The sequence below is a fragment of the Lathamus discolor genome, chromosome 3 (assembly GCF_037157495.1).
Source record: "Lathamus discolor isolate bLatDis1 chromosome 3, bLatDis1.hap1, whole genome shotgun sequence".
In the NCBI taxonomy this organism is placed as follows: Eukaryota; Metazoa; Chordata; class Aves; order Psittaciformes; family Psittacidae; genus Lathamus; species Lathamus discolor.
In genome coordinates, this window is record NC_088886.1 from 138670834 (window position 1) to 138697793 (window position 26960).

General features: G+C 47.1%; 1 protein-coding gene across 3 annotated transcripts in view; it reads right to left on the minus strand.

The window, feature by feature from the left end:
• The window catches only part of SH3PXD2A (SH3 and PX domains 2A), a 263601-nt gene that overhangs the window by 186951 nt on the left and 49690 nt on the right, over positions 1–26960 (minus strand). For all 3 annotated transcript variants that reach the window (XM_065672179.1, XM_065672180.1, XM_065672178.1), the window contains exon 3: positions 3238–3313. In XM_065672179.1, coding sequence (XP_065528251.1) covers positions 3238–3313 — 76 coding nt within the window. The remainder of the gene's footprint in view (positions 1–3237; positions 3314–26960) is intronic.

A 26960-nucleotide genomic window follows, 5' to 3' on the forward strand; every position in this document is an offset into this window, starting at 1 on the left:
ATCTGTGTCTTCTCACAGTTAGTCACTGTGCCATCTTTAGTCTAGAAAGGCGGCTTTGCATCCAGTTTTGTTCTAACTCTTCCACAGTCTCCCTCCATCCTTCAAACCCAAAATTTCATACCACCAACTACAAAAATGCTCTCTGGCCATCCCACAAACATGGTTTCTTACATGGTTTTCTTCTGCCTCACCTTCCCCGATGCAAACTTCTCCAACAGTAAAAAGAGAAATCAGAGAGAAGGAAGGAAAACTCATGGGGAAAAAAGATAAAATGAGGAAAGAGGAGGGAAAATATCAGATTTGCCTTCTTGGTACGGTAGAGTAAAAGAGGTTCGCAGAAAAATTGCAGGGGATTGACCCTCAGAAAGGTAAGCAAAACTACAAAGTTATCCACAGCGTATCTTTTACAGGATTATCTGACACTGCTTATTTCCTTGCTCCTCTTCGTGGCGCTGTAAAGTCCATACTTGTGTAAGCAGGGAAAAGAAATTGCTAAAGATAAGATAAAGGTATCTAGAGGAAAGAAAACTGTGCTTTCCGGCTGTTGAGCCCAGAATGGTCTCTCCTTGCAGGGCACTGAACTGTTACACTCCCCTTGTTTTTTACAGGTAAAAGGCTTCCAACACAGTCAAATACTTAGCCTTGATTGACCCAACAGGGAGGCACCTTGCCCAGTAGTTTGCAACCATAAAACCACCCAAAACCAGCAGTGGTGAGTGCAAAGAGAGCTATCGTCTGTGTGTAAAGCAGAAATCACTGCCAGTATGTAACAGGTCAGAAAAGCAGCAGCCATCTGCACCAGGGTGGGATGAAACCTGCACCAAACCACTTTCTAGTACCCAGGGGATTTAGAATTTGTTCGTACAGTGGAAGGAAGAGAGATGTACAGCTGGGGGCAGAACAGGGCAGTGGGACACCTTTCGTTTTCCTCATAAATCATGCATGCACCACCTTCCCTGCTTTGTACGGAGTAAGCTGAGACATAGCATGACTGTGGCCAAGCAACAGGATCTGGACAGGTCAGCCTCTTGCTCCAGATGCACAGCTGATTGTGCATGCTTTCATTTCAGGAGAGCACCACAGCATTGCCGACAAGCAAGAGACACAGGCTGGCATCAGTCAGCTTCCTAAACCAGACCTGATGCAGGGAAATTGCCCTACCCTGACAGTGGCACAGGCAAACCCCAGGCACTCAGAACCCAGCATGCAGTCACTCCAGCTTGGCTGAATCAGGCCCATAATAAGCAAGCAAAATCATAACATTTTCATAAAAGTAGGATTTAAGTACAAACATCTGCCCTGCTGGTTTTTAATCCTCAGCCTATAGCTAGGTATTCGTTTCAGGGATCCACGGTTCCAGCTGCAGAAATGCCATGCGGATTCTAATTATGGCAGCTAGTTTATTTAACAGACTTTGACATTGTTTGACATTCAGCTGAGTCACCTTGTTCCCGGGTAAAGCAACATGGGCTTTTCAGTGGTTCACCAAGAGAAAGGCAGAGATTCGATATCAAAAGTAGGACGTACATCACAAAAATTCTAAATTAAATACAGCTGAGGTCTATTCTCTTCTGGCAGCTTCTCTCTTTGGGATACTAAGTCAACCCAAATGTTTTCCAGATATAATTCTTCCCCTCACGGATATGCAGCAATGCCATCTCCCTCATGCTGTTGGAGGGTGGGAGGGGTAGGAAGTGTTGTAATGGGCATATGGGATGTATCTCATCCTCTGCAAGCATCACCCACCCATGTAGCAGGACATCCATCACTAAGAACTGCACACAGGCTGAGCATCAGTCACTTGCGTTCAGACTGCATTTTTTCTAGGACAAAGTAAAAGAAATGGGCCATCAATGGTCAATCCAGAAGGAACAACCATCACCTGCAGACAGAAATGTTCCCACAGCACCTCACCTAAAGCTGTCTGTACCCCTGTATTGTGCTTTTCAACAATCTCAAAATGCAAGAAAGGCAGACCAGCACTATCCATCCTCATCATACAGAAGTTTCACAAAGTGACGTGTCTGTGAGTCTGTTGGTGGCACAGCTGGAAAGAGAGTTCATGCTTGGACCATTCTCCTCATGCCAGGTTGGAAATGGAGGCCAACACCACCTCTCCCTGTCTGCAGAGAGTCTGGATGCAGCATAGGGCATTGCAGAGAGCGAACCCCAGTCCTGGGGCTGCCTTCCAGAAGGCCTGTGGAAGCTGCTAGGCTGCCCTATTGTGGCTCCAATGCTTGTGTCACGTATCTGTGCTGCTGCTTTCCAAGTCCCTGCTTCCCTGCTAGCCCTAGAGCTGTGCTCAACACACATCTGGAGCAGCTGCTCTGCCTGCAAACAGTGTTGGGGACCGCAGCACGCTCCTGGAGAGGACTAAGCCCTCCCGTCCCAGCTTCTCTTTACAGACCTTTGGGGAAGAGCTGGGATCTCCTTTTTATAGTTAAAGACAGAAGAAACCTTTTCAGAGGCTGAAAATACTCCACTTATTCTGGCAGGCAGCACAGCGAGCCAAACTTCAAACCAACAGCCAGAACCGTGCAGTCAGACAATAGAGAGCTGGCCCGAGTGTGCATTTCCAAGAGCATGCTGTGGTCTGGCTCATCTCCCCCATGCCATCCCTGCAGTCACTGCTGGAAGAAGCTGTGTGGAAGTGTGAGCCGTTACCCTGAGGAGAGGATATCCATCATGTCCAGGCCCTCTCTGAAAGCTGTCAGAGAGACAGTGGCTCAGGCCAAAGAGATGTTTACTTATCTTTCTGGCCAACACTGCAGAAATCCCTGTTTGCATTTAACCTTCTTACAGTTCCCTTTATATCCCAGTGGCAACTCTGATTATTCATTCCTTATTGTACAGTTACAATACCTGCAGAGCCACAGCATTAAGAAACAAAACTGACAGTGTCTCTGGTCTCCAGTGGCCTTAAATTGGCAGCCCAAGCTCAGATTGGGGGGGCTGCCAGCCTGTCACCCCCCAGAAACCATTGAATCCCTTTGTGTGGCAGGGCAGGATCTAACCTGAACCTCAACAGCTGATGCAAGATCCCCTGGGAGCCCTAAACACCATGCCAGTTATTTTAGGAGGAGGTGGAGGTCTGGTATCACAAGGCTTTATATACGAGCTCCCAGGGAAAAGGCATTTGTGAGAGTGGTTGCAAAAAGTACTAGAGACTGTGGCTGGGGAACTGTAGTCCCCAGCTGCTCTCACACATCTTATTTAAGGCTTTCCCCACAGCATTACCTGGTAGAAAAGGGATGATCCTCTGCTTGGGATCTTTCTGGCCTCCTTCAATAGGGAACTTGTCCAGAAGCTGCATCTGCAAAGGAAAAAGAGGAAAGGTCTTAGGGGGAAAACATGGACTGGCTGTGTAGGGACCAGGGGATCTCTTGGTCTGTGTGTGGTTCAAAAGATGATTAGCAAAGCAAAGCAACTGCAGGAAACACTCTGCCTCGTTGCGGGGGAGTCTGTACATTAAAAGGTACGATACAGTTCACTCCAAAGAAAGGGAGGGCAAGTTTCTGGCAGCACAGAGGAGCTGGGACAGGGCCCAGGCAGACATCCGAGCCTGGCCTCACCGCTGTTCTAAAATTAGGCTCTCATTCTTCGTTACAGAACACACGCCTTGCCTCTAATCCACAGCCTGCCCACATTGGTGGAGACACAGTTTTCACCTGTCCGTGTGACAGGCCACCCACCTGGCTAAACATGCTGTCCAAGCAGATAGATTAACGTGTGTTTAATAAAATACCTGCTCTGCCCTCTTGCTGGCAAGGCACTGCCCACTGCCCTGGTCTGTCAGAGCACTCCTGCTTCCCCACGGAGGGAGATGGGAGTTTTGGAAGGATCTTCCCACTGCAGTCCCTACACGGAGACAGCAGCAGAGAAAGGAAGCAAGGAGGAAGGAGAGCAGAGCATCCGAGAGAATGCTACCAATAGGAATGGCCAGAAAGCAAAGCTCAAGGTGGGTGTGCTGTCAGCTCATGACAAGCAGCCTTCAAAGCATGGTTATGGACAGAGTTTTGCCCCCATCAGCTAAGATCTTACCCCACCAGCTCCTAAACCCTGACCACCACAGCCATCTGTTTCTAACATGGCGGACTAGGCTCAGGATTCTGTTGTACCACAGAACTGCAATCAGCCTTCAACCTAAGGAACTCAAAAGGGGTATTGATGGCTTATGGTCAGCATGCACAGGGGAGCAGCTTGCTGACCACCAGTAACTTTCTATGGAAGCAAGCCTAGGGAAGCAGTATGCTGACCTGATGTTCCTAAATGAGCCCTATAATTTGTCTATGGGTGTTGAGCCCAGAGTGACCAGTGCCACTGAGGCTGAACACCAGCTGAAAAGCCACACACAGCCTCAGCCGGGAAGGAAAGAAGCTGCTCCATTGGCACCTTCATGGACCTGTCCAAGAGAGACTGTCCCCAGCCTGAAAACTGACAGAGCCTCTCACCCCTCACATTTACCCGCTGCATTCTTTAACTGTTATTCACCCCATGGTGCTACCAAGATAAATACTCAAATGTTCATATTCTATTTAATTTTCTCCCATGTTTCGATGTATGATGCAATGTTCTATGTCCCTGCTGATCCTACACAGCAGCCCCGGCTCCCTTGTGCTGGGAGAGCTCCAAATCTCTTGCCAGCACAGTGACCCGCTTCCAATAGTCCAGGAGAGATGTCTGTCAACCAGGCCCTCTGTGAAGGGTAAGGAAGGAAAGCAAGCAGTCCTGCTGCTTGACCTTGCAGGATCCCTATCTCCTCACCTGAACTGGATCTACAGCTCAATACAAACACCTAAAGGGGCAGCTAAAACTGCAGGTGTGGGGGCTCACCAATGCTACCTGTCCAGCAGTGAGGGTGTGTGAGTTAACAGAGGTTTTGCCAGCTCAACAGATTTCCTTTAAAAAAAATGTTTGTGCTAACATGGGGGAAAAAACAGGGTTTTTTTTACTGTTTTTGTTTTAAGCACACAGGATCCTTCTCTTCAACCACACCGCAACATCTCCAGCGTTTTCACCATATGTTACAGCAAACCGAAGATCAAGAGGAAGCTCAGGAGTAGAAGGAACATCTGTGCAGCAGAACAAGTTAAAAGATCCCACGTTTCCCCATCAGGGAGTCAGCCTGGTAAATAAATAGAGCGTGGCTTTGCGGATTGTTACCTAACTCACTTTTCTGCCAACAGAGACATGGGTTTTATTGAAAATGGGAAAATTTGTTTTCTCGGAGGTAGAGCTCCAGGTGCCTGAGGTCAGGCATGGGCAGGAGCGTTGTTCAAAGGGAAAAGAAAAAAAGAGGGGGAAGGAATCCCCACCGATCGACTTGAAGTTTTGCTGTTGCTACACTTTTAGCCAGGAAGGCAATTCTCACTTTACTACACAGTGACTAATTCAAGCTTGGAACAGGTACAGTCAAATTCCCATGGTTATTCTTGGAGTTAGATTAGCTTGGCTAATACAAGCCTTTTTAACCACATCAAGAGAGTCACAACGTGTATAACTTAGTGTTATTTATCTAAAGGGTGGATATCAGCAAAATAGATACAATAAACTGCAGCTGGAAGAGTTTGGCTAAGCTTTCCTAGATTACACTTTCCATGCTGGCTCTTGCCTCTGGCTGGGAGGGTCTGGATGTCAGGGAGCTGGGGGGAGGCAGAGGCATTCAGGAGGTCACCAATGCAACTGATGGAGATACAGCCTGTCCCAGTGCCAAGTCCCTGGAAAGCATGGAAGATTTCTCATATTTGGTATATAAGACAATATTCCAGTGGGCAACATGCACATGTTTGTGCAAAACTGAAGACAAGGTGTGAAGTTGGTGCTTCTCTAAAAGGCCATGCAAGGTTGGGTACCCATGGAGGAGTGTGACAGTCCTTCTTCAAGCCCCTGACTCCAGAGAACGCTTGCTGCTGGCTTGTGGGATAACCCCTGGACCAACAAGTTGGGTTTGGCATTTCTGCTGCCCCAGCAAGAGGCTGGTTTTGGGCAGCTGTGCTGGACGTTTTGGAGGAATCTACCGGCTCAATTTCAGGCGTGCTATGGGAAACCCAACAGATCCTAAAAAGGACCAGAGGAAGGACATAACTGAGGCCCAGCAGTTAAACCCCTGCCTCTGTGTCTGGCTGTTCTCATTGACACCTAAAAAAGCACTCCCAGCATGACAGCATCTATACGGATGAGTACTAATGGCAGGGAGAACCTGCAACACAGACTGGAATGTGATGACTGCCCTTCAACTTTGCAGCGCAGGAAACCTCTCATGATATTAAAGCCGAACAAAGAGCAGCACAAGCATGGAGCCTTTCCCAGCACTTCCCTGCACCCAGTTCTGACATTCAAAAGCAGTGCAAGTTAGACCTAAACCCTAGAAAAGCAGGACTCTGCATCCTCTCTTCCACGGAGAAGGATGCAAAGCAGAAAATGAGGAAGAGATAGATGCAGAGGAGGAGAAAAAAACAGGAATAGGTCTGAATGAAACATCTGAAATCTCCCAGGGTTGATGTGGTATCCTAAGCCCCACTCAGCCTAGCTTGGATAAGAGGAGACACTAACCATGGAGATAAACAGAGCAGAAAGGAATGGATGTAGATAAGGGCTGAACCACAGAAGCTCCTCCTGGTAGTCACAGCACTTTCCCTACACGGGAACAGCCAAAGAGCAATAAACAGATTTTCAGTTTGCTTAAATAGATGTCTGCAGAGCATCCTAAAGTCAAAAACTCTTCAGTCTGTGACAAATGCTTTTCCATTAACAGAAATTATCATTGTTATTATTGCAAATATACATATGAAAGGTGGAAAAAAAATCCTTCACTTAACGCCCCAAGTTATTCTGTTCAGACATGGCAGTCTCCACAAGTTGTTGCTTATATGTTGAATATGACAATTACGTTAAGGACAAGATTTGCTACTTGAGAGAGTCATCCCATCACCTAGAGTGAAACCATCCCAGCATGAAGGGAAAGAAGGAAAGTCTCCATGCACAGTCCAGGAGGATGGAGCTAGGGTTGTAGCTGGCTTTGGGCAGGCAAGAAATCACAAGTGGGCAATACATTTAGGCAAACCTGGGGAAGCTCATACTCGGTTCATCTGCTTACAAGCAAGTGAATCCCACCACAGGAAAGCCTCCAGTTGTATGAGCAGTGTGATGAGCAGAAAGAAATCCATTGCCATGTCACTGCGTCACAGGGTGGGGGATCCGTTTGGAAACAGGGAGGGTATATGGAAACCGGGAAGTGAGCTTCCCGCCCATTTGGGCAGCATGTCTGGAGTCAGGCTGGACAAACACATCCCACCTCCTGCTGCTGCCATAATAGATACACGTCCACAAATTAGTCACTGCAAAAATCACCTCCCCAGGCTTTGTCTTTCCAAACTGCTCTGGGTTTGTCAACAGCTTTCCTGCGTAAGTTCTGCATGGAGTCCTGCCTTCTGCTCCAAACAACTTCCTTCTTGTTTATGTGCTGAACTCATTTAGGTCTGCTATAAACTTTGTTGGTCCACGTTATGACTTGCTTACAGGGGTCAGTAAATGATCATGCAATTAATCCCATTAAAAATCAAGGGAATTGCTTGTGAGTTGCTGCTCATTAAAATAAGAGCAGGCTAAGAGCACTAGCCGACTCCACTCCTTAGTAACTGCACATAACCATGAAATCACTTGACCTGCAAGAATGGAATAGGAATATTTCAGTGGTATCAACCCTCACCTTTTGATATTAACATAGGGAGTTCTGGATGCTGCCCCACATGTACAAATGGGAAACAAGAGGTGTAGCCAGTGTCCTCACTTACAGCTGAGCTGTTAGTTCACAGAATCATTTAGGTTGGAAAGGACCTTTAAGATCATCTGGCCCAACCATGAACCTAACACTGCCAAGTCCACCACTAAACCATGCCCTTAAGTGCCACATCTACACATCTTTTAAATACCTCCAGGGATGGTGACTCCACCAGCTCCCTGGGCATCTTCCTTTTCATCCCTTCTGCTTTGGCTCACCTTTACCTAAGAATGAGACAATGCCACAAAGAAAGAGATGCTCCTGCACACAAGGACCATTTGGGCTCAGCAATCACAGCTGATGGCATCTGCAGTCACGTCACGTATGTTCTGCTGTGAAGATAAGATTCAGCCCCTCTCTGATTTGCAATGGTATCACCTGATTAACAATCTAAATGAAAAACAAGCACCCCTTGAGATGCTACAAATAGCATCTCTGGGGATGAGAAGCCAAGCATCTTCCTGACAATTATTTACTTACTACATTTTATTTATTTTCACAAAACATTGTTTTATGTTTCAGATATAAGGACTTACAGTATCTGAGACTAAGGAGCCAGTCCTCTTTTGCAAGAGAGGCTTTTACCCTGCTGTAAGCCAACCAATGCAGGGGACAAGAACATAGGACCTGATCCTGTGGCATTTGCCAGCAGGAGCTTTGTTTCCAGTTTGGTCTCCAGGTTTTGCAAGTCTGTGACTAAATCTAACTCCCTAAAATTAACCCACTGCAACAGTTACCTAACCTCCACCTATGCCTAACACCACAGACTCTAGCTGAAGCTTCCTGCTGAGCTGTTAGTTCCTCCCCTTCCTTCCTCTCGGCAGCTTTAACTCTCCCCCAGTCAGAAGAGTGAAGTTCTCCACACCTCTTAAAATAAGCAAATTATGACACCCACATAATCTCTTATCAGTGTGCATATCTGTCTGGTTCCTTTTCAAGTGGATGTAGGTTTGCCATGTGCACAGATAAAAATCAAAGCCCTACAGGAGGTCGGCACTGAAATCATGGGAGATTTGTTTTAACATACAAGGACCCTGAGGATGACTTTCATCCAAACCCTTTACTTTGGCAAGCGAAGCAACATCCACTGCTGCAAAGGGACACAGGACTCTTGACCTTCTGCAGAGAGAGAGAGAAGAGACCTCACTCCCACTCTGCATTGTCTAATTTGCTTGTGCCCCAGGGAAACAGAGGATGAAAATCAAACCACAACCAAGAGACTGAGAGCAGCAGATTTTGGTCAAGGTGCGCACAGAAACTCCCTGAATTTGTCACCTTACTCTCGGTCACCCAAGTGGTCCTAAGGCTACAACATTTCCTAGACTGAATGCCAAGAGGCATATTAGCTCCCCATTTTCCAAGTGCTCACTAGAAAATTCATTTTTCATTACAGATGAAGCAAGCTGATAATAAAGGTACTTGGACCTGAAAGGTAAAGTACATGAGGACAGTTATGCTTTGGGCAGATGGTGATTCCAGCCCTGTGATCCCTTCTCATGAGGCTGATCTGAGCTTTGAGTCCCAAGGAGGAGAGAGGGGCTATAGCGGAGCGATGGGGCAGAGGAGAGGAGGCATCTGTACACACATGGGATTGTATGCATACAGCTCAGGGACCAAAGAAACTGCAAGAAAAGCAAAGGTACTGCCAGGGATCTGAAACTAGTGATGATGGAACTCACACCCTCAGCAGGAGAGGTTCAGGGCACCTGCAAATCAGAGTAGGTTGAAAGTCTCTGATGCACGTAATGCAAGCTTAGATGAGAAGGGGAGGTAAGATACCAGAATAGAAGGCTTATTAATTAAAACCCTGAGGAGCAGCAGCAATTTCCTTTCATTTGAAGCTGAATACCAGCTGTGCTGCTCCCTGACGTGACTGATGATTACAGCATCATCAGCTATATTTTGAGTTATACATAGTGTGATCTGAAGGAAGTGAAAGGCTAGAACTGGGTTGAATTCTGTCATCTGCCGGAACGTCCTCATGGAGAAAGCTCTCTGGTCCTGTCTGCTTTTGCATCTGCAAAATGCATGGCGAATCTCAGGAAGTTGGCATGAGATTTAATGAAAAGCCATCAAATGCCCTGAGCAGGAGTCAGGCTGAATTCAGAGGAACAATATTCATCTAAAATCAGCAGGACAAAAACAAATGGAAGAAGTATTACCGGTGGTTTTCAGAAATGCTTTTCCTCCCATTTGTGGGCTTGTTCATCTGTAACGTATTCCAAATCCTGGTTAACCAGAGCATCCAAAGGGGTCTTGCACTTAAGGAAGATGGTTACCCACCATTTCCAGCACATGAATCTCATGCTATTAGGTAATATATCAACATTTAAATTTCAACAGGTGAAACCAAGCAAGAGAGTGGAGAACATGACAGCACATCTCCAGAGATTCACTTCCTATAAGCTGGTCTAGAGATCACTTCTTCGATGGTGTGATTTCAGGATGGGTTTTTCTGCTAAGGTTAAGCAGTGGAGCATCCATGACATAAGGGGAAGGACCTGATTTACTCCAGCCCAGGACCATACCTGCTGAGATGGACATGCACGACAGGGAACAGAACTGCTGTCCTTGGGGCAGATCCCTCTGCGGGACACAGCTCTTGGAGAATTTTCTCTAGATGTGGGTTGAACTGAGCTTGTTTTTATTCCTCCTCTGCTTCACCCTCTCACAGGAACAATGAACCAGTTCACCCTCACAGACGCAATACAGAAGGATGCCTGCCTAACTCCTACCTCTTCACAACTAGCCAGAACAGAGCTGCTCCTGAGCACAATATCAGTTAGCTGAAGTTCACAAAAGACTTGGAGATCTTTGGGTGAGGGCATGGAACAGACTGAGCACAGTACAGCCCATCTGTTAACTGCTCACATGTAGAACTGACACCTTACACAGCAGAAGGAGGTGAAACCCCATCTCTTCCTAAAGCAGTAACAAGTTCCACAGTGCAGCAGGAATAATTATATCAGGCAGCCAGTGACACTACCTCTCTCGTGGTGTTACACGATGCCACAGCATGCAAGAGAAGTGCATTAATTCAGTCTCTGAGAAGCAGCAGCAACTGGCTTCCCTTTTATTTTGAAAGAAAAAAAAAGAATGAAAGCAAAACCCACCCGGATAACTGGCTGACATGCCCGACAATTACAGCATTATAGGATATGTTCTGAATTAAATATAGTGCAATCCGTGAGAAAGTCAAACAAAAGCAGGAAAATGCATATAAAGTAAAGGGAACAGACGTTTACAGCATGGTGTAATCCCCAAAGGGAAAATGCCTTCCTCAGGTCTGAAAATTTCCACCAGAAATCTTGGAAATCTTACAAACCTCTCAGCATCCAACTAAAACAGCCAGGGGAGTAGAAAGGGGGGGAGCAGAGACTGGGGGTATTTCCCCAACATGATCCATCAAAAGAGGGAATGCAGTTTCCCAGTCGAGACGTTTGGTGTTTTTCATACAGAAATGCAGCTTTCTCTAAAGGCTCTGCAGAACGAGCCCAGCGTTTGTGGCTAACACAGACTGGCAAAACATTCGGAGGTGCTGCTTTGGGATGACAGAGGCACTTGGTGCATCTCAAGAGCTTCTCAGAAAGCCCACACTGTCCTTTCACAGAGCAGCTATTGATGCCTCCTGCCAGAAGCATTTTCTTTCCCAGAGCTAAATTAGACCGGCCTCATCCGACTTAACCACACTGGAAGATGCTTGGACAAAGGCTGCTTCATACTTTTCCATCTATCCGTGGTGATTATATGTCCCTTGTTACTCCAGTGTCTACAGTGGATTTGTCCTGACAGCATCCCTGGGAAATAAGGCCATACCCTAATGCCTGTAATGCCTGTTTCAGAAAGGCGCAGAGAGATGAATGCTGCAGTTACGTGGCACAGCAGGGTTGTGCAGAGATGTCAGAGTGATGCTGATGCCATGCCCCATCAGGTCAATTAGGTTCTGAGGAAGGCTTATAATTTTATGATGGGGTGCAAGCATTATGCCTTTTTTCCATAGCTGGCATATCCAGAGCCAGCCCAGGCGTCCAAAGAGGCTCACTGTAGGTCCCAGCAAAAGTCCTGGCTGAGAAGAAGGGCTGATGTCAGCAGAAGAGCATCTTTCCTTATATCCTTTTTATCACTACAAAAATCACAGGCCTTAAAGCGTTCTTACAGACTGCACATAAGCAGCAAGAGACCAACATCCTCTAGTGACAAACAATGCAGTGATAGTGATAATTGCCCTTGGACATTAACAGGAGCAGGACCAAGCTCTCCTATAACACTGGCCTCCAGGCAGCAACAGAGCTACATCTAAAAGTGCTGCCAGAGCAAAGGTCCCATTTTAAAATATGATAACAACTCTAAGAGCTTCAGTGAAGGGGAGCAGAGCATCAAGGTCACTTCCATTAATCACCACCTCCCACATCACCTGGGAATTGTGAAAAATACTTACTTTCCATCCATTAATTTCAACCTTTTCAAGCCAGCAATTGAAATACAGTGTAGCCCCACTGATACTTGGGTCCAAAGGCCTGCAAGTGCCTAAATCCTACCAGGAGAGACCATTCATCAGGCAGGAACAGCTTGGCTTAGCACAAGGGCTGGATGAGTTGGTGGGAGATGCAGGGCTTCAAACCCTCCAGTCCTTAGGGAACCCCTGGCAGCAGGGGTGAACACTGCACTGAAGTTGCAAGCAAGGTGCTGGAGCTTGCATCCTAAAAGCAGCACAGAGCCATTAGCAGGGTGCTGCTATTAGTTACATACTTGCTCTTAGAAAAACCATGAACCAAATATTAAGATCAGCAGAATTTGCAGGTCTGTTTTTGCTACAGTCTCTTTTGTCCAGTGCTGTCAGGTTATCCAGGGAACAAACTCCTGACCTGCTCCACATCACAGATTTAGGCTAGTATCTTGCAAGGGGGAGGCCTGGTTCTATATTTAAGGGTCCCCTCATGTGCCAGTGTGACTCCTCTCAGGTCTGCCCATTCCCATAAAGCAATATTGCCAAAGGCTGGAGAATCACATATGTCATGCAATGCCCTCTTTCACCCTTCCTTTACTCCCCTCTCATAAAGTGTAACTGGTGACTCATTGGTGTTTCAGGCAGGGACTATCCAGCCAGCCAGACCCCACCTTTACAACCCGATTTGTCTGAACCAGTGCAAAGCCTGGCACAGGAACGCTCTGAAACCCAATTTATACATTGGATGCGCGCTGATCTTCCATCCTTAGAAACCTCTGCTGCTCACACACTGGTGACCACAGTTTTAAATAAACCTGCTTAAAAATACACCCTTAGTTAAACTGGTAAAAATAAACCCTTAGTTAAATTGGTAGTTTTGTGAGAGTGCAAGGCAACTCCCCTGCTTGCACTACTATGAGAGAGATGAGACTTCAGCTCCAAATAAACGTATGAAACTTAATCCCTCTGTTTTCATAATCTACATTTTCTCTACAGCATGTTAGCTCTGCATGATATATTGTCCCCTGGAAACCACGAGTAACTTCAATATTGAAAACAGAAACAATAGCTCCAAACACAATGGCACATCTTACTTCAGAAACTCCATCTGAAATGGTATCTACTCATCTCCATAGGACACTGCTTGTAGCTCTGGGGTGACGGGGGAGAGCGACCGCCCAGCTCAGTACAATGAAGAAACTGTGCCAAGCACAACATAACCACAGGTTTCAACTCCATGCTGGGAGGAGACTCCTTTGTCTTCTTTTCTCCCTCTTTCTCTACCTCCAAACGCTGAGATGTTTTGCCTGCATATCTGGTTCCAAACACGTGTCGCCTGTCTTTGGGGGGATTTAGAAAGGAGTACAGACAACAAATCCCACTGCCCAAGCAGGCAGACAGAGCTGCATGTGTAACAGATATCCTGCTCTGGGCCTCGAGAGAGGTAAGCAAGAAAGCAGCCAGCAGGAGAGGGGGTTCCAACAATCCAAAGCCAGCTGCCAGCCTTTACTCTCCCAGCACTAGTGTGGGTCCTTGGGCTCGGGCACTGCTCAGCCTCGGATGCCAACATCTGCCCAGGATGCTCATCTGACATGTTAGGATGGCAGAGGCGCTCAGTGCACAGGAAGGACAGCCTCTAAGCCATGGTTGCCTGCTTGGGCTTGCAAAGGAGGGAGGGAAGTATTTACATGCTAGAATATAGCAACAAACTTAGGCTTGCAGCAATCTGTCCTTACCAGTGCCTATTGCAATGACACCTCGAGGACTGGTTTCTCTCTGCAGATTTATTTCTGGGTAGGTGAGACAAAGTCTATGGGTATCAAAAAAGCCGTCGCTAGCACAACCACATCACACAGCACCTTAGCTGGGCACTCAGACGCACGCTAGTGCCTTCCAATCACTATCCTGATATGCAGCATGGACGCTCAAAGCCATGCCAGTGCCTTCCAATCACTGCCCTGACATGCAGCATGGACATCGTCCTCTCTTTAAAAAAGAAAAGAGGGATTTGGGCAACATCTGAGTCCTTAAAGCTCATGTCCAGAGGAAGGATCCCGGGGATGCGCACAGCTGTCCCAAAGGACCATGCAGATGGACCACACCATGATGCAAGAATGCACTGAAAGGAGAGACAACACGTCCTGAAGGATAAACCCAACCCAGCCCCCTAAGAAGGGAGGCTGGGACTGAAACCTTGTTTTCGTAAGCACAAGTCTGCCTGAGGAGCTTTGCTAATTTAATTGAGAACGAAAGCAAACCCTGGGAAAGTAGATGGGTTTGGATGGCGGCCACGGCGGCTGTGCATGTGCTGCTCGGAGCAGGGTGGGCACAGTGAGTGTTTACAGGGCCTCCACGTTAAGCTCTGCATGCTCGTGCGGTACTCCAGGGGTTTCATTCAGATAATAATCATCCATCCCTGGACGCGCCGCTTGTAGACCAGATGGTATTCTGTGTATTATACCAACTAATCACATGTAATGTTTGGCAGGGCATTAAAAGCATCGATGGAGGTCTTTGACAAGGGTGGGGGGGGTTTTGGTCCTTTTCAATCTCAGTAGCTTTCAAGTGGCGCAGGCACATTGTCAAGAAATACTGTTGGGGCTCTGACTTTTCCAAACTTGCAGATGATAAAACTGCTACAAGTTGCAAGGGACAAACAGCACATGGAGACAGGCGCCTGCATCCAGGAGGAGAGGGGCTCCTTCCAGCTCCATCCTGCCATCAGAAGGTTTCCAGCCTGTATCTCTGTCTGGTGGCATTGGCAAGGCGTGACAGTGGGACCATGGACACTGGGACCAGGCACAGGAGATAACGGGTATGCTGCTACCTGCTGCGTGCCAGGGAGCATGGCACTGCCTTTAACACCAGAGCTGCTGTGTCTGTGCAGGAGATGACTCTCACATCCCCATCAGGACAGTGGCTTCCTGAGCTTTAAGCCACATGGGCTGCACACTACCACCCCTTGCTTCATAGGCAGCTGCCTACATGTCAACTTTCCAGCAAGCATCCATGCCTGCTCTCCTCTGGCAGATGCTCTTTCAATGACACGAGGAGAGGCGTTTCACCAGGGACTGTTTGCACATCACTGGACACATATTCTGTCATAAAACAAAAACAGTTTTCTCCAGCCTGCCTGGCCACACATGCAATCCACTGTAGCCAGGTGAAGGATACACACTGATTATATGATGCAGGCGTGCTTGGGTGATGCAAGAAAAGGGAGGGCAAACTGCAGAGAATAGCCAACCCTAATAACTCATCCCATCCAGCAGCTCCTTCCCAAACATTTCTGAGGGGCTTTCTGAGGAGAAGGTGACCTACAAGCTGCTTTTGTGGCCAGGCTGATGTCTGTCCGGGACAAGACCAGTGAGGATGAAGATTTCTATGCCTCCCCATGTCTTGTGACCAGCTCTAGGAGTGCAATGGAGCAGACAGGTAGGACAAACAAGCATGACAGTCATCTTGCCTTGACCCTGCTGGACACTGTGTAGGCATCAGGGCTATTTCTCACCCTCTTTGTGGGTTTGTGCATGTCTATTCTGTTGTCCTCTTCATCACACAAGGCCACAATAAAGAGACATCAGAAGGATGCCTTGAATGTGGAAACATCTTTGCAGATGTGTTGAAAGTCCAAGTCTAACCAATAAGCTGCAGGTACCACGCAGCTCTCTTCTGCCCTAGCCCCTGGCTTGGGCAGGGAATTAATATTTCAGGGACGCTTCCCCCAAAACAATTGATGATGCTTTGTCACAGAAGGCATCCAGGAACACAGTAACATGAATCAAATTGATTAAGGCCACATCCAGACCCTGTAATTCCCTTGCAAGCAGCAACCAAGCTGTCTGATGGCACTGCAGTACCTAGACCTGGCTGCTAGTTTTATGAGCCCGCATGATCCTGGTGTGCTCTGTAGGGATGTGATTAGCCTTTACCACCTCAGCATTAAGGCTGAAAAGCATCAGGATACAGCTTCTTTAGCGGATTGGCACACCAGCCATCTGCAGAACCTAGCCCTAAAACTGCAGTTCTTTCATTTTTCTTTTTTAAAAAAAAGGATCCCAAGAAAGAAGTGAAGTAAGGAGGATGTGGGATGAGGACTGACACATCAGCTGCTTTCTACAAGGACACAAGCAACTTCTAAACTTCAGTTCCACATATATACACTGCTGAGGGTAAGACAAGCTACTTCAGAGCACAGAACAGCCCATCTTCCATCTTCCAGTAAGACCCATGCCTCATGGAAATACAGTTACTGCTAACTTCTCTCAACAAATGGGGACAGGGAAGGCAGCAACTAGCACACCTGTGACCACCAAGCATGCAAGCACAGTGATCTGCTCAGCCAGCAGCCCAGATGCAAAGTTATCTCGCTTAATTAGGGCTTCCTTTGGGGGGAAACTTGGGCTCGAGTAACTGAACAAATAAATTACACTACCCGACACACACGCAAATGCAGAAATAACCTATTTTCCATTGCCAGGTGCAGACAATTGTTTCTAGGCCTTCATCTGGGGCTGGAGCACATCTCTCCATGAGGTCAGATGCAGGAGAACATCGTACTAGAGCCAGGAGGAAAACCTGAGAGCAGCTTAAGGAAAACAGAAACAGAACTCAGGAGAAATTTTCCCTGCTCCAACAGCTGCAGAGATGTGATTATATGTGCTTCAACATTGGCTTTCAACACGGCCTGAGTGTCACACTGCTGATCTAATATGGTTAAGGGGGCTTTGAAATCTCACCCCTGCTTTGAACCTTGCAGATTAGTATCAGCATGGAGAAGGATTTGAAGCTGGAGGAAGATGCTCATGTTTCGAAAGCAAGCACCAGCAGGTGAAGGGGCAAGCAAAGGGGCTGCTCTCCACTACAGGTGGCAAAAGCAGCCTCGGCAGGCAACCCTCTTGCCTGGATGTGGGACTGAACAGCACTAAACAGTGCAAATACAACAGAAGCTTGGAAACAAAAATAAATTCCCCTTCTTAGCCATACTGAGGTGTGCAACAAGGCAAACCACCAGACAGCTTCACTTGCCTTTCTGTTAAAACCAAGCAGAAGACTATGATTCAAACATCAATGCTTCCAATGACAGATGGGCTGACACTGTAACAGTATCTCATCTATTTAAAAGCATCTATCAAATGTCAAAGGTGGAAAAAGAACTCTAAACTTTATATCCTGAAGCTGAATGTGTCCTTTGAGATATTGCTTCCAGATTCAATCACAGAGGCTATTACAGTGCCACTGACAGCAGTGAGCACACCAGGATTGCATAGGCAAAGAATAACAACAAGTTGGCTTATATTCTTTATCAAAAGGGTGCTCAAACACTCATACGGGCTTCCTAGAGAGGTGGTCAAGCATTTAAGAGGCATTTGGACAATGCCATTAATAACACACTTTAACTTCTGGTCAGCCCTGAAGTAGTCAGGCACCTGGACTAGATGATCACTGTAGGCCCCTTCCAAATGAAACACCCCATTCTAATGCTGAAGGCCTGTAGGATGGGCATGCAGCACAAATTTCCATATTTCTGGAGTTCAAGATTATGACAATCTCACAAGATGAGAATTTTCCGTGAACTTTTACTGTCCTTGGACCAAAACCCAATTCCCAGGACTGAATTTAAAACTCCACATGAGAACAAAACGATCAGTCTGAGTTCTCGACACAACCCCAGACACCTCTGCATCCAAGCACCTGATGGGCATGGATGAATTTATCCTCTCAAAATCCATGGGAGATGAAAACTTTTGCAGAACACGAAATCCAAAGCCCAGATCTCTAAACCCCAGCTTTTCTGCTTTAGCCAGGGCAGGATGAAAAAACCCCACTGTGTTCTTCCTTGCAGCCCTCATGGTGCTTCAACCATCCTAAGAAAATAAGATAGAAGGCCAATAAACCTTATGTGTCTTTAGACCACGAATTGCAGTTTGCACCAAATGCAGACGGACAAGAGATGGCTTTTAAACTTGCCACCCCCGTGGAGGAAAACAGCCCCCAGTGCTAGCAGGCTGGAGCACATGTAAACTGTGACTGTAACCTTTCCTTCAGGAAGCTCTGGCTGCTACTCATCTCCCAAGGGCAGGGACACCAGTCAGTGTCCAGCACAAGTGCCTTGATACTGAAATCCCACCCCAGTTGTTCCCATCTCCCTTCCCCACATCACTAAAGTGCTGCTAGCAGTGTAATGCTTTCAGCTCAACAGAGAGCTCCCAAGCTTAACTAATCATGGTGAACAAAGGGAATATTCCTTTCGATTTAATATTCATCACGATTTGCAGCTTTTCCATGCATTTTCCAGTCCTTAACACCAGAAAGACCTACCCCTGCTCTGAGCTGGTATGCGCTACTGAAACACAAATACATTAACAGGTCGCCATGAGGGAAGGAAAGAATTAGTTTTCCATTCTAAAGAGTTACTTACTTGAGAGCCTGATGTATCTGACATCAAATTTTAAACATACATGTGTAAAGGGCTTTCTTTTATAGAGGGACTTGGGTACGATGTGGAAAATCCACAGCTCCTAACATCAAGCCATGGGTGGAGGGAGTCTGGAGTATGAATTAAAAATAATGTGGTTGTTTGCAGAAATTAGTGGCACCGATTTAAATCCACGCTCCCCTCCCTCCTCAAATAATCACCCTGTGAACGGAGGTGGTTTATGGAGCCCTCTGGAAAATGTTCCTCATGGCCTCCATTCCGAACCCAAAATAAAACACATTACATCGCAGCAAATACTTCACCAGGGTGCTGCTCTCTTCCCCCGGCCCACACCTCCCATTTGTTGCTCATTAAATGAAACAGCAGGTGCTCAGACCACAAGCACAGCAGGGCTGCAGTGAGAGCAGTGATTAAACCCCCCTGGAATGTCTTCTTGGAGAGCTACATCTTTCCAGGGACCGGACTCCAAGAGAAAAGATGAGATTAGAGGAAAGGGGTGGGTTGGTCTTTGGCTGCGAGCTCCATGAGGAGCTTTCGAAGGATGGGTCACTAGGAACACCAGGTCTTCTGGCAAAGATGCTGGCTCCTCTCTGCTTTACCAAGCCACCTTCCTGCCATCCTTGCTACAGGGTTCATGCAACATAGCACACTGCCTCTCAGCTGGAGACATCTCTGTTCTCACCCAGTTGGGACCCATCATGGGGTGACCGATCTCTTCTCCCAGGTAACAAGTGATAGGGCAAGAGGAAACAACGTCAAGCTGCACCAGGAGAGGTTTAGATTGGATATTAGGAAAAATGTCTTCCCCAAAAGGGTGATCAGGCATTGGAACAGACTGCCCCGTGCCATTCCAATGGAAGTGTTCAAAAACCATAGGCCCCTGGTAACGTGGTTTAATGCTGGTCTTGGCAGTCCTGGGGCAATGGTTGGACTTGACGATCTTAAAGGTCTTTTCCAACCTAGTTGATTCTATGATTCTATGGCAACACAGAGCAGCCTTCTTCACACCAAGGCATGTATGGGCACCCCAGATCTTCAGGCAATGATTAGCAATGCAGTCCCCAAGGCAGAAGCCATCCCAGCCTAACCCTGGGCAAGGCCAGAGAATGGATGCACAATGAACCAGTGTGTCAGAGCTCGCAGGGAATGTTATCGGCCATGTCCGAACACATGACACTTCAGGCCACACTAATGAGATGTTCCCAGTTGCCACGCAGAGCACATGGGTGCAAGCCTGGAGACTGATTTTGTAATAGCAGCTCACTCTTTGGGATGGATCCTTACACCACGACTCCTGGTGCACCCATTTACCTGCTTGCCTCCATCCATGCTGCGATTCCATCCACAGGTACTGTGGGGACACAGCACAGGCTGAATCCACCCCACTTCCTTCATGTGAAAGAAAATGACCCTTGCTGCCACCACCGCCATCACCAAGACTCATGTCCTGACACCAGAAATCAAGCAAATCAAAAGGCAAATGCTATTCTGTTACTGATAAGGGATACGGAATGCTGTAGGAAACGGATGGGCACAGAACAAAGGACACTTACAGGAAGCCAGAGCTGAGCACTCATCAAACCAGCTCTAGGGCCTCATTGTTTCACCACTGCTTGCCATGCACCCCACTGACAGCTAAGGCTCCCTTCCCCCCCCAGCATGCCAGTCTCACTATCGTGACTTCCCATCAAGACAAACTGAGATGGCTTTAATCACCAAAAGGCACCGGTGAGTACTAATGCAAGAGGACCCTAAACTAGTTACAAACTGGGATAACATGGTACAAGCCTAGAAATGAACTCCTCATCCCTTCTACACATTGCACTCCTGGCAGCAAAAGTCCATGGGACCAGGACATAATCCCAAGAAAGAAAAGCACTATTTATATTTCTGCTGAGCAGTTCACTTCTCTTTGGTCACTCTGCTGATGTTTCACTTCTTCACCAAACCCCATTAGAAATAGCTGGGGGCTCAGGCAGAGGGGAGGGAACACGGTCATTAAGGTCTGGGTTAGCCACTGTAATACAACTAACATTTGGCTCTGTTAAAAAACTCCCAGTTGAAGACTTCAAAGGATTTTACAAACATTAACGAATAAACTTTCTCCAGAAGGGCTGATTATAGCCCCCATTTCATGGGTGGATATTTCCAGATAATCTTCCTGCCACACCAGCAGCTCCCCACTCCTTGTTCCACACCACAGACTCCCAGCTCCTCATTACACAAAAAAACCATCTCCACACTAAGGCAGTGAAATATATTTTGACCTAAGAGTGGAACAGGATTTGACATGAGGTTTCTTAACTGCAACAGGCAGGAACTTCCAGCCCTGCAGCCCACAGCACACCCCTGCTCAGCTGTATAACCCAGGGCTGTCCCACATCCAGAACAGACCTGAAACTTTGCAGGGCTTCTCCCCACCCTGGAAACACTTCATGCAAACTTCTCCCTTTGCCTAAGAATAGCCAGGGACCACCTTTGTGGAGCGGACCGCCCCTGACTGCTCCGTCTGCCCTACTCCCAGGTCCCAACAGCAAACAAGTCTCTGCCACCTCCTGAAACTTCAAATATTAATCAGAGACCGGCACCCTTTAACCCTCACCACAGCAGTACGACGAGCATTGCACATGGCTACAGAGGTCTTTGCAAAGCTGCACGAGCAGCCACCAACACACCAAAAACTACAAGACAACCTAGACTTCCTACAGGTACATAGGTGTTCACCACGTGCCAGCCCACAACATACATTCTTCACCAGGAAGACACACGTACCAGTTTTGTTCAAGTAGCAGCAGCACGTCACTGTAGTGACCAGGACAAGCCTTAACTAAGATTTTAAAGCTCCTCAGACTGTAGAGAGGCCAGAACATCCCAATTTACCGGGCTGTAAAAAGCCAGAGACTAGCCAGATAGAAAGAAATGCCAGTGAAATAAGATAAGGTGGATAAGATACACCCACTATAAGGCAAAACTTCAATCATTAAACTCCCTTTAATCCTTCAAAAGAATTTTTTCCGTGTTATTTTACTTGGTCCCTTTCTGATTTGCTTTCTAATTCCTTTCCATTTGGCATCTTCCTCTTTCTCACACAGTGTTTTCTTGGTTGTCCTTCACCTCTCTCAAAACACCTGGCTGAAGGCAGCAGCTCAGCAAGTCCCACTGGTTTTCTTAACACACACTTAAAACCCAAATGCACCAAGAGCCAGGTGCATGGCTCCCACATTAACTCAGTTTGCAAGAACACCACTAACCGATTAGGATCTGCTCTTGACTGCACCTGGTGAATCAGAGACATCTCTGCATCCACACTGATGCCTCACGAATGGCTTTGATAGAGAGCTCTGCTTGCACTGTAGGTTTACAGAACTTATCTTAAACACTTAAACAGGGATGCTTCTCTGAGTCTCTGCTGAGTCCCTTGTGAGACTGTTCACAGCTTCTGCCCATCAAGAATTTGTCAGCAACTCACTCTGCTCCAAAGCACGAACCTCCTTCACTGGACTGCAACTCCCTGCTCTGTTGCCTTTGTATCCTCCCAAGGTTCCAGCTGCACTTGAACAAGTCCCATGTCCAAGCTTGCACCATTAGGGACAGCTGCAGCCACAGGCCTGGACAGTAGACCTACTGCTATGTACCTGTGGCTCCTACTCTGAGTAAAACTCTTGGGGTTTGGACCTGGGAACACTGTGGGTCAGAAACACACTCATGTCATGCTTCCAGGGCACCCTTCTCTCACACACATACCACACCATCAACCCTGCAGCACTTTTGGGCATAGGCAGGGAAGAGCAAATGCTAACTTCTGCCATGGAGATGCTTCCCCACTTGAATGGGGAAGCTTCAGAAAGCTATGGCTACAGGCAATTGTACAGGTAAATGCTCCATGAAGGGCAAAGCCAAAGGATCTTCCATGTTGTAAGCGTTCAAATTCTTCCTTTCCTGCACAGATCCTATAGACCAGATCTCTCCTTTTAAAGGAAAAGCAAAAGGCAGAGAGCAAAGCCCCCCTGGCTGGGTGTTGTTCAAACAAGGCACCCAGGAATGACTATGCCTGAAGCTGTGCTTCCCCAGAGCACCAGTATTCCTGCTTTCTGCGTGACTTCACCACTCATCTGCTCAGCAGTGTGGCTCCTCTGTGGGTTTTGCTGCCCTGACCACTTCACTGGAGAGTCACTGATGCTTCCCCTGAAGGAGGGAAAGGGGAAATTGCAAAAGACAGTCCTGCAGTGGGAATATTTGTGTTTGCACGAGACATGAAACTGCCCTGACTGCAGAAAAGGAGAAGAAGGGAATAAGGCAGGAAACAAACTCCCATCTTCACACTCTGTACACTGCTTCTGCAGAGAAGGTCAGTTATTCAGGTGCTAAGGGGAAGAAGCAAATAGCATCCAACGCTGATAAATCAGGCTGGTGTGAGCCTGATCAGGAGCCTTTCCTATGGCAGGCATGACTATACACAGTCCACAGCAGAAGAAATGCCATTTGATGCTTTTGTGTGTCCTGTAAGCCAACCCTGGTGTAACAGCACTAAGAGCTACGGCTCCTTCCAAACACAGCCTTCCCACATCTGAGCCTGTAGGAGCAGAAAGCCAGGAGGGGTGAGGTGGCAGGGAAAAGAGCCCTGACAGAGCCCTGCATAACCTTTCCATTACGGCTGGGCAACTTTCTATTTGCACTCATATGCAATAATGTAAATAAACTCCCCATAACCCTTGCAGGGCTATTTAGGACGTTTGCGAAAACAACCAACTCCTCTCATCGCGAGCCAAGGGATGCGAGCACAACAGGCACTTCTCATCTCAGTCTCTGCACACTTAATGAAAGTGAAGGATTGTATTCCCGGCACAAAAGTGGAATTGTGTTCCGGGGCTGGGGGTGCGAACCCCGTGCGATTTTCCGGCAGTATAAATAATTGAAAGCTGAGTGCGATTAGGGGAGAGCGGCGAAACGGTGGAGGGGGTGGAACTGTCACCACTGAACTTTTAGGGCTGGGGTGCTTTGGGGAAGAAAGGCCATGAAACAATCCTGCCGAGGAATGTGATTTTCACACAGATATTCCAGAAGAAAATAAAAAGGCTGATCTTGATCTCTGCGAAAAGAGGAAATACACCAATAAAGCGGCACTTGGAGAATTCACTGCTGTGCGAGAGCAGCCCCAGTGCAGTAGCTTTGGCCGGGGCCAGTCCCACAGCATAGCTGCCCTCCTGTGTTTTATTGTTCCAGCAAACAAAACCTGGAACAAGGTTAACAAACAAGTGGGCTCCTCCCAAGGCTGAGCTTTAAATCCTGCTATGGAGACCTAATGGGCTATGACAAGACCTTCCAACACCAGAATAATAGAGATGGAGGAGGGATTACACAGGAGGTATAATATATTGATCCTTGACATACTGCGCTGAAGACAGACTTTCAGCCCAGTTTTACCATGTTTCTGCATAATCCCCTCTATGAGATACCATTCAGGCACAAAACCAGCAGGCCCGGGCCCTATACCAAAGTTTTCCATCATGGTTCAGAATTTTTGGAAATTTCAGGCGTTTTTAGACCTCCATTAGCACCACATCCTTGCACGGACTCATGTTCCCGATGCATTTGATCTTTAACATGAAAAGCAGCCAACAGCTATGAAAACAGGTCTGAATCCTCATCTGATGTGCAGTAAATTGACTTGGTTCTTTTGGGAGAACTTGTTCCTTTTCCTCTTTGTGGCTGTACCCAGGAGAGCCTTTCCCACATTGCAGGGTCCCCACTGTGGACAGCGTCCATGTCAGTGACAGGTAGTGATAACATGAACAACTTACACAAACCAAAGCTCTAGAAAGCAAGGGAATAATTCACAGTAAACAACCCTTTTGACCAATCCCACTGCTTTCTGTGCTTACTAGAGGCCCATAAATGGAGTCTGATATACCTCAAGGATTCCTGAAGGATCTTTGCAGGTAGCAAGCTTGTGTAGTTCAAGTGGTGGATGCAGAGTATCCGATACTACAAGATTATCTAACCTTCCTGTTTCAACAGAGGTGTGGCTTTAAGCCTTTAAAAATCGGGTTCCTACTCCAGACAATGTGAATTCATCCACTGAGAAATACGCTATCCAGTACAGCTCTGCAGCACTCCCTCGAGATTCTTGTGTTGGACAAACCCACCCAAGTTAAACTCTTCCTAAATAATTCATTAAAAATGCATGCATGTAAAAAGCAGGTAAAGCAACTTGTTTATAGCTTCCAAATAATATCCACAGAGAATTTCTTAGTCCAAAAATACTATCAATGAATATGGAATAAGGAAGATGCCTCCTAAGAAGGTGGAGGAATAGCATATCATAGAAGATCATGTACAGTTAAAAGGATGCAATAAAGAAGTGAACAACCTCTTTGTGTCTTTGTGATGCTTCCAAAACAAAAAAAAAAAACCCAAAACCAAACCAAACCCCACTCATTTGTTCAACTACATATACAGCCCATAGCTTAATTAAACTTTGTTTTACTTCTAGGATGAGGAGCCTGCCTAAAGAACAGTTATAAATTCAATGCTAACAGAGATCTACCAGTGTTGAACTTCTGCTCAGGGGCTGCAAAAGGCAGGAAGTCAGCAGAGACAGTGAATTCCCTTCAGCAGTCAGAGCAGATCATTAATTGTGTAGCCCCTTTAGAGCAGCTCAGATTGTTGCAGCACAGCACATGAGGAGATCATGAGGATGGAGAAGACAACTCATCTTTAGAGCAGCATGCCACTTAATGTCATGCTCCTTTAAGACCTTAGAAGTGAATTAGCATTTAACCTGGGTCAGATCTGGTGAAAGCTTCTTGATGGTGTGATGAAACTTTTCAATACTACTGATTGACACACAGGACATGAACACCAGCGAAATAAGGACTTGTTGACATCCAGGAGATTATCAGCATTGTACAGAACAATATCTATGTGGTGCAATTACAACAGACAGCATTCATCACAGTCACTGATGCCATGGCGGGGTCCATGCTCATGGTTTGGTACAGCAAAGGAACAGAGAAGGACACAATACTCAAAAGATGCAGCTTCCAGAGATTACTGTTCACAGTAGAGTCAGGACAACCACCCAACCAGAGCCCCAAAACCTCATTGCCACCTCATCTAGAGCATGGCAGGGGATTGGAACTAGATGATCTTTAAGGTCCCTTCCAACATCAATAGCACTCAAGTGCAGAAGTAAGAAGGAGAGGGTTTCCAAAGGCTGGGTCATTTTCTCGACTGCAGGTTATTTGCCACGTTCATTGAATGTGGCCTCTATTGTAGCTTGGCAGGCACCTTGCAATTTCCCCATCACAGCCCTTGTCTTTGTCTGACATGTAAAGTCTTTTAGAAACAAACACTGGAAGCTGAACAGATTGTTTTACCAAGCCAACATTTTAAAAATGATGGAAATAAGAATTATAAACAGTTCCATTTATTCACTGAAGACAAAGATACTCCCCCAAGCCAGCTGGTATCCTAAGGCACTAACTGAGGCCTAGAAGGACAAAGAGTATTCAAATAGCCTTTAAATCAGCTGGAGAAACCATTCCCAGTTCAATAACCGTATCAGTTATTCATTTCCCCGGCTCCCCACCCGAGGCATCTCAGTTCCCCCAGCAAGCCCTGTTACTGGCAAGCTTGCTGCTGGGCTGTTTTTCTGAGGGCAGGCATCCTGCATGCCGAGGCTTGCAAGCACAGGGTGCTCCAGCACAGCTGGAGACATGGGAGGCATGGTCAGCCCTCACAGCTGGCTCAGGGCTCCTCCTAGAATCCTCTTTTCCTGCATCACCTGCAAGCCTTGCCACTGTGGCCTCTCCGCACGCTGGGATCACAGCCTGGGATAGCGGCAGCAGACAAGTGGCCCTGTTTACTCAGTAGGAAGGACGTGCCATTCCTCCCCAAGGACCCAGCGCTGACCTTTGGGAACAGACATGTTGACAGAGCCATGTTAAGATTTCCTCTGAATTTTCCCAGGCTTGTTTCAGTTTCAGTCTTGCTCTTAAGGAAGCTGTTTTCAAACCAAACCCTACATCTCAACTGCTGGAGTAACTCCATCCCTGCAGTCCTGTGACTACCAGGGACTGCCCTGAAGCCAAGCCCTGGGGTTGAACCTCACAAGTCAGATATGGAGCCAGGTCCCTGGTCTGGAGAAGGATTTCACAGCCAACGTCCATGGCTGGGGCAGGATGCTGAGGCTCAGCATCACACACTGAGGGAATGGGAGCAGGAGAAATTTGATCTTTGCAACCCAGACCATCCTGGCCAAGGCCCGCACAGCCCAGAGCAGAGGGAAGCAC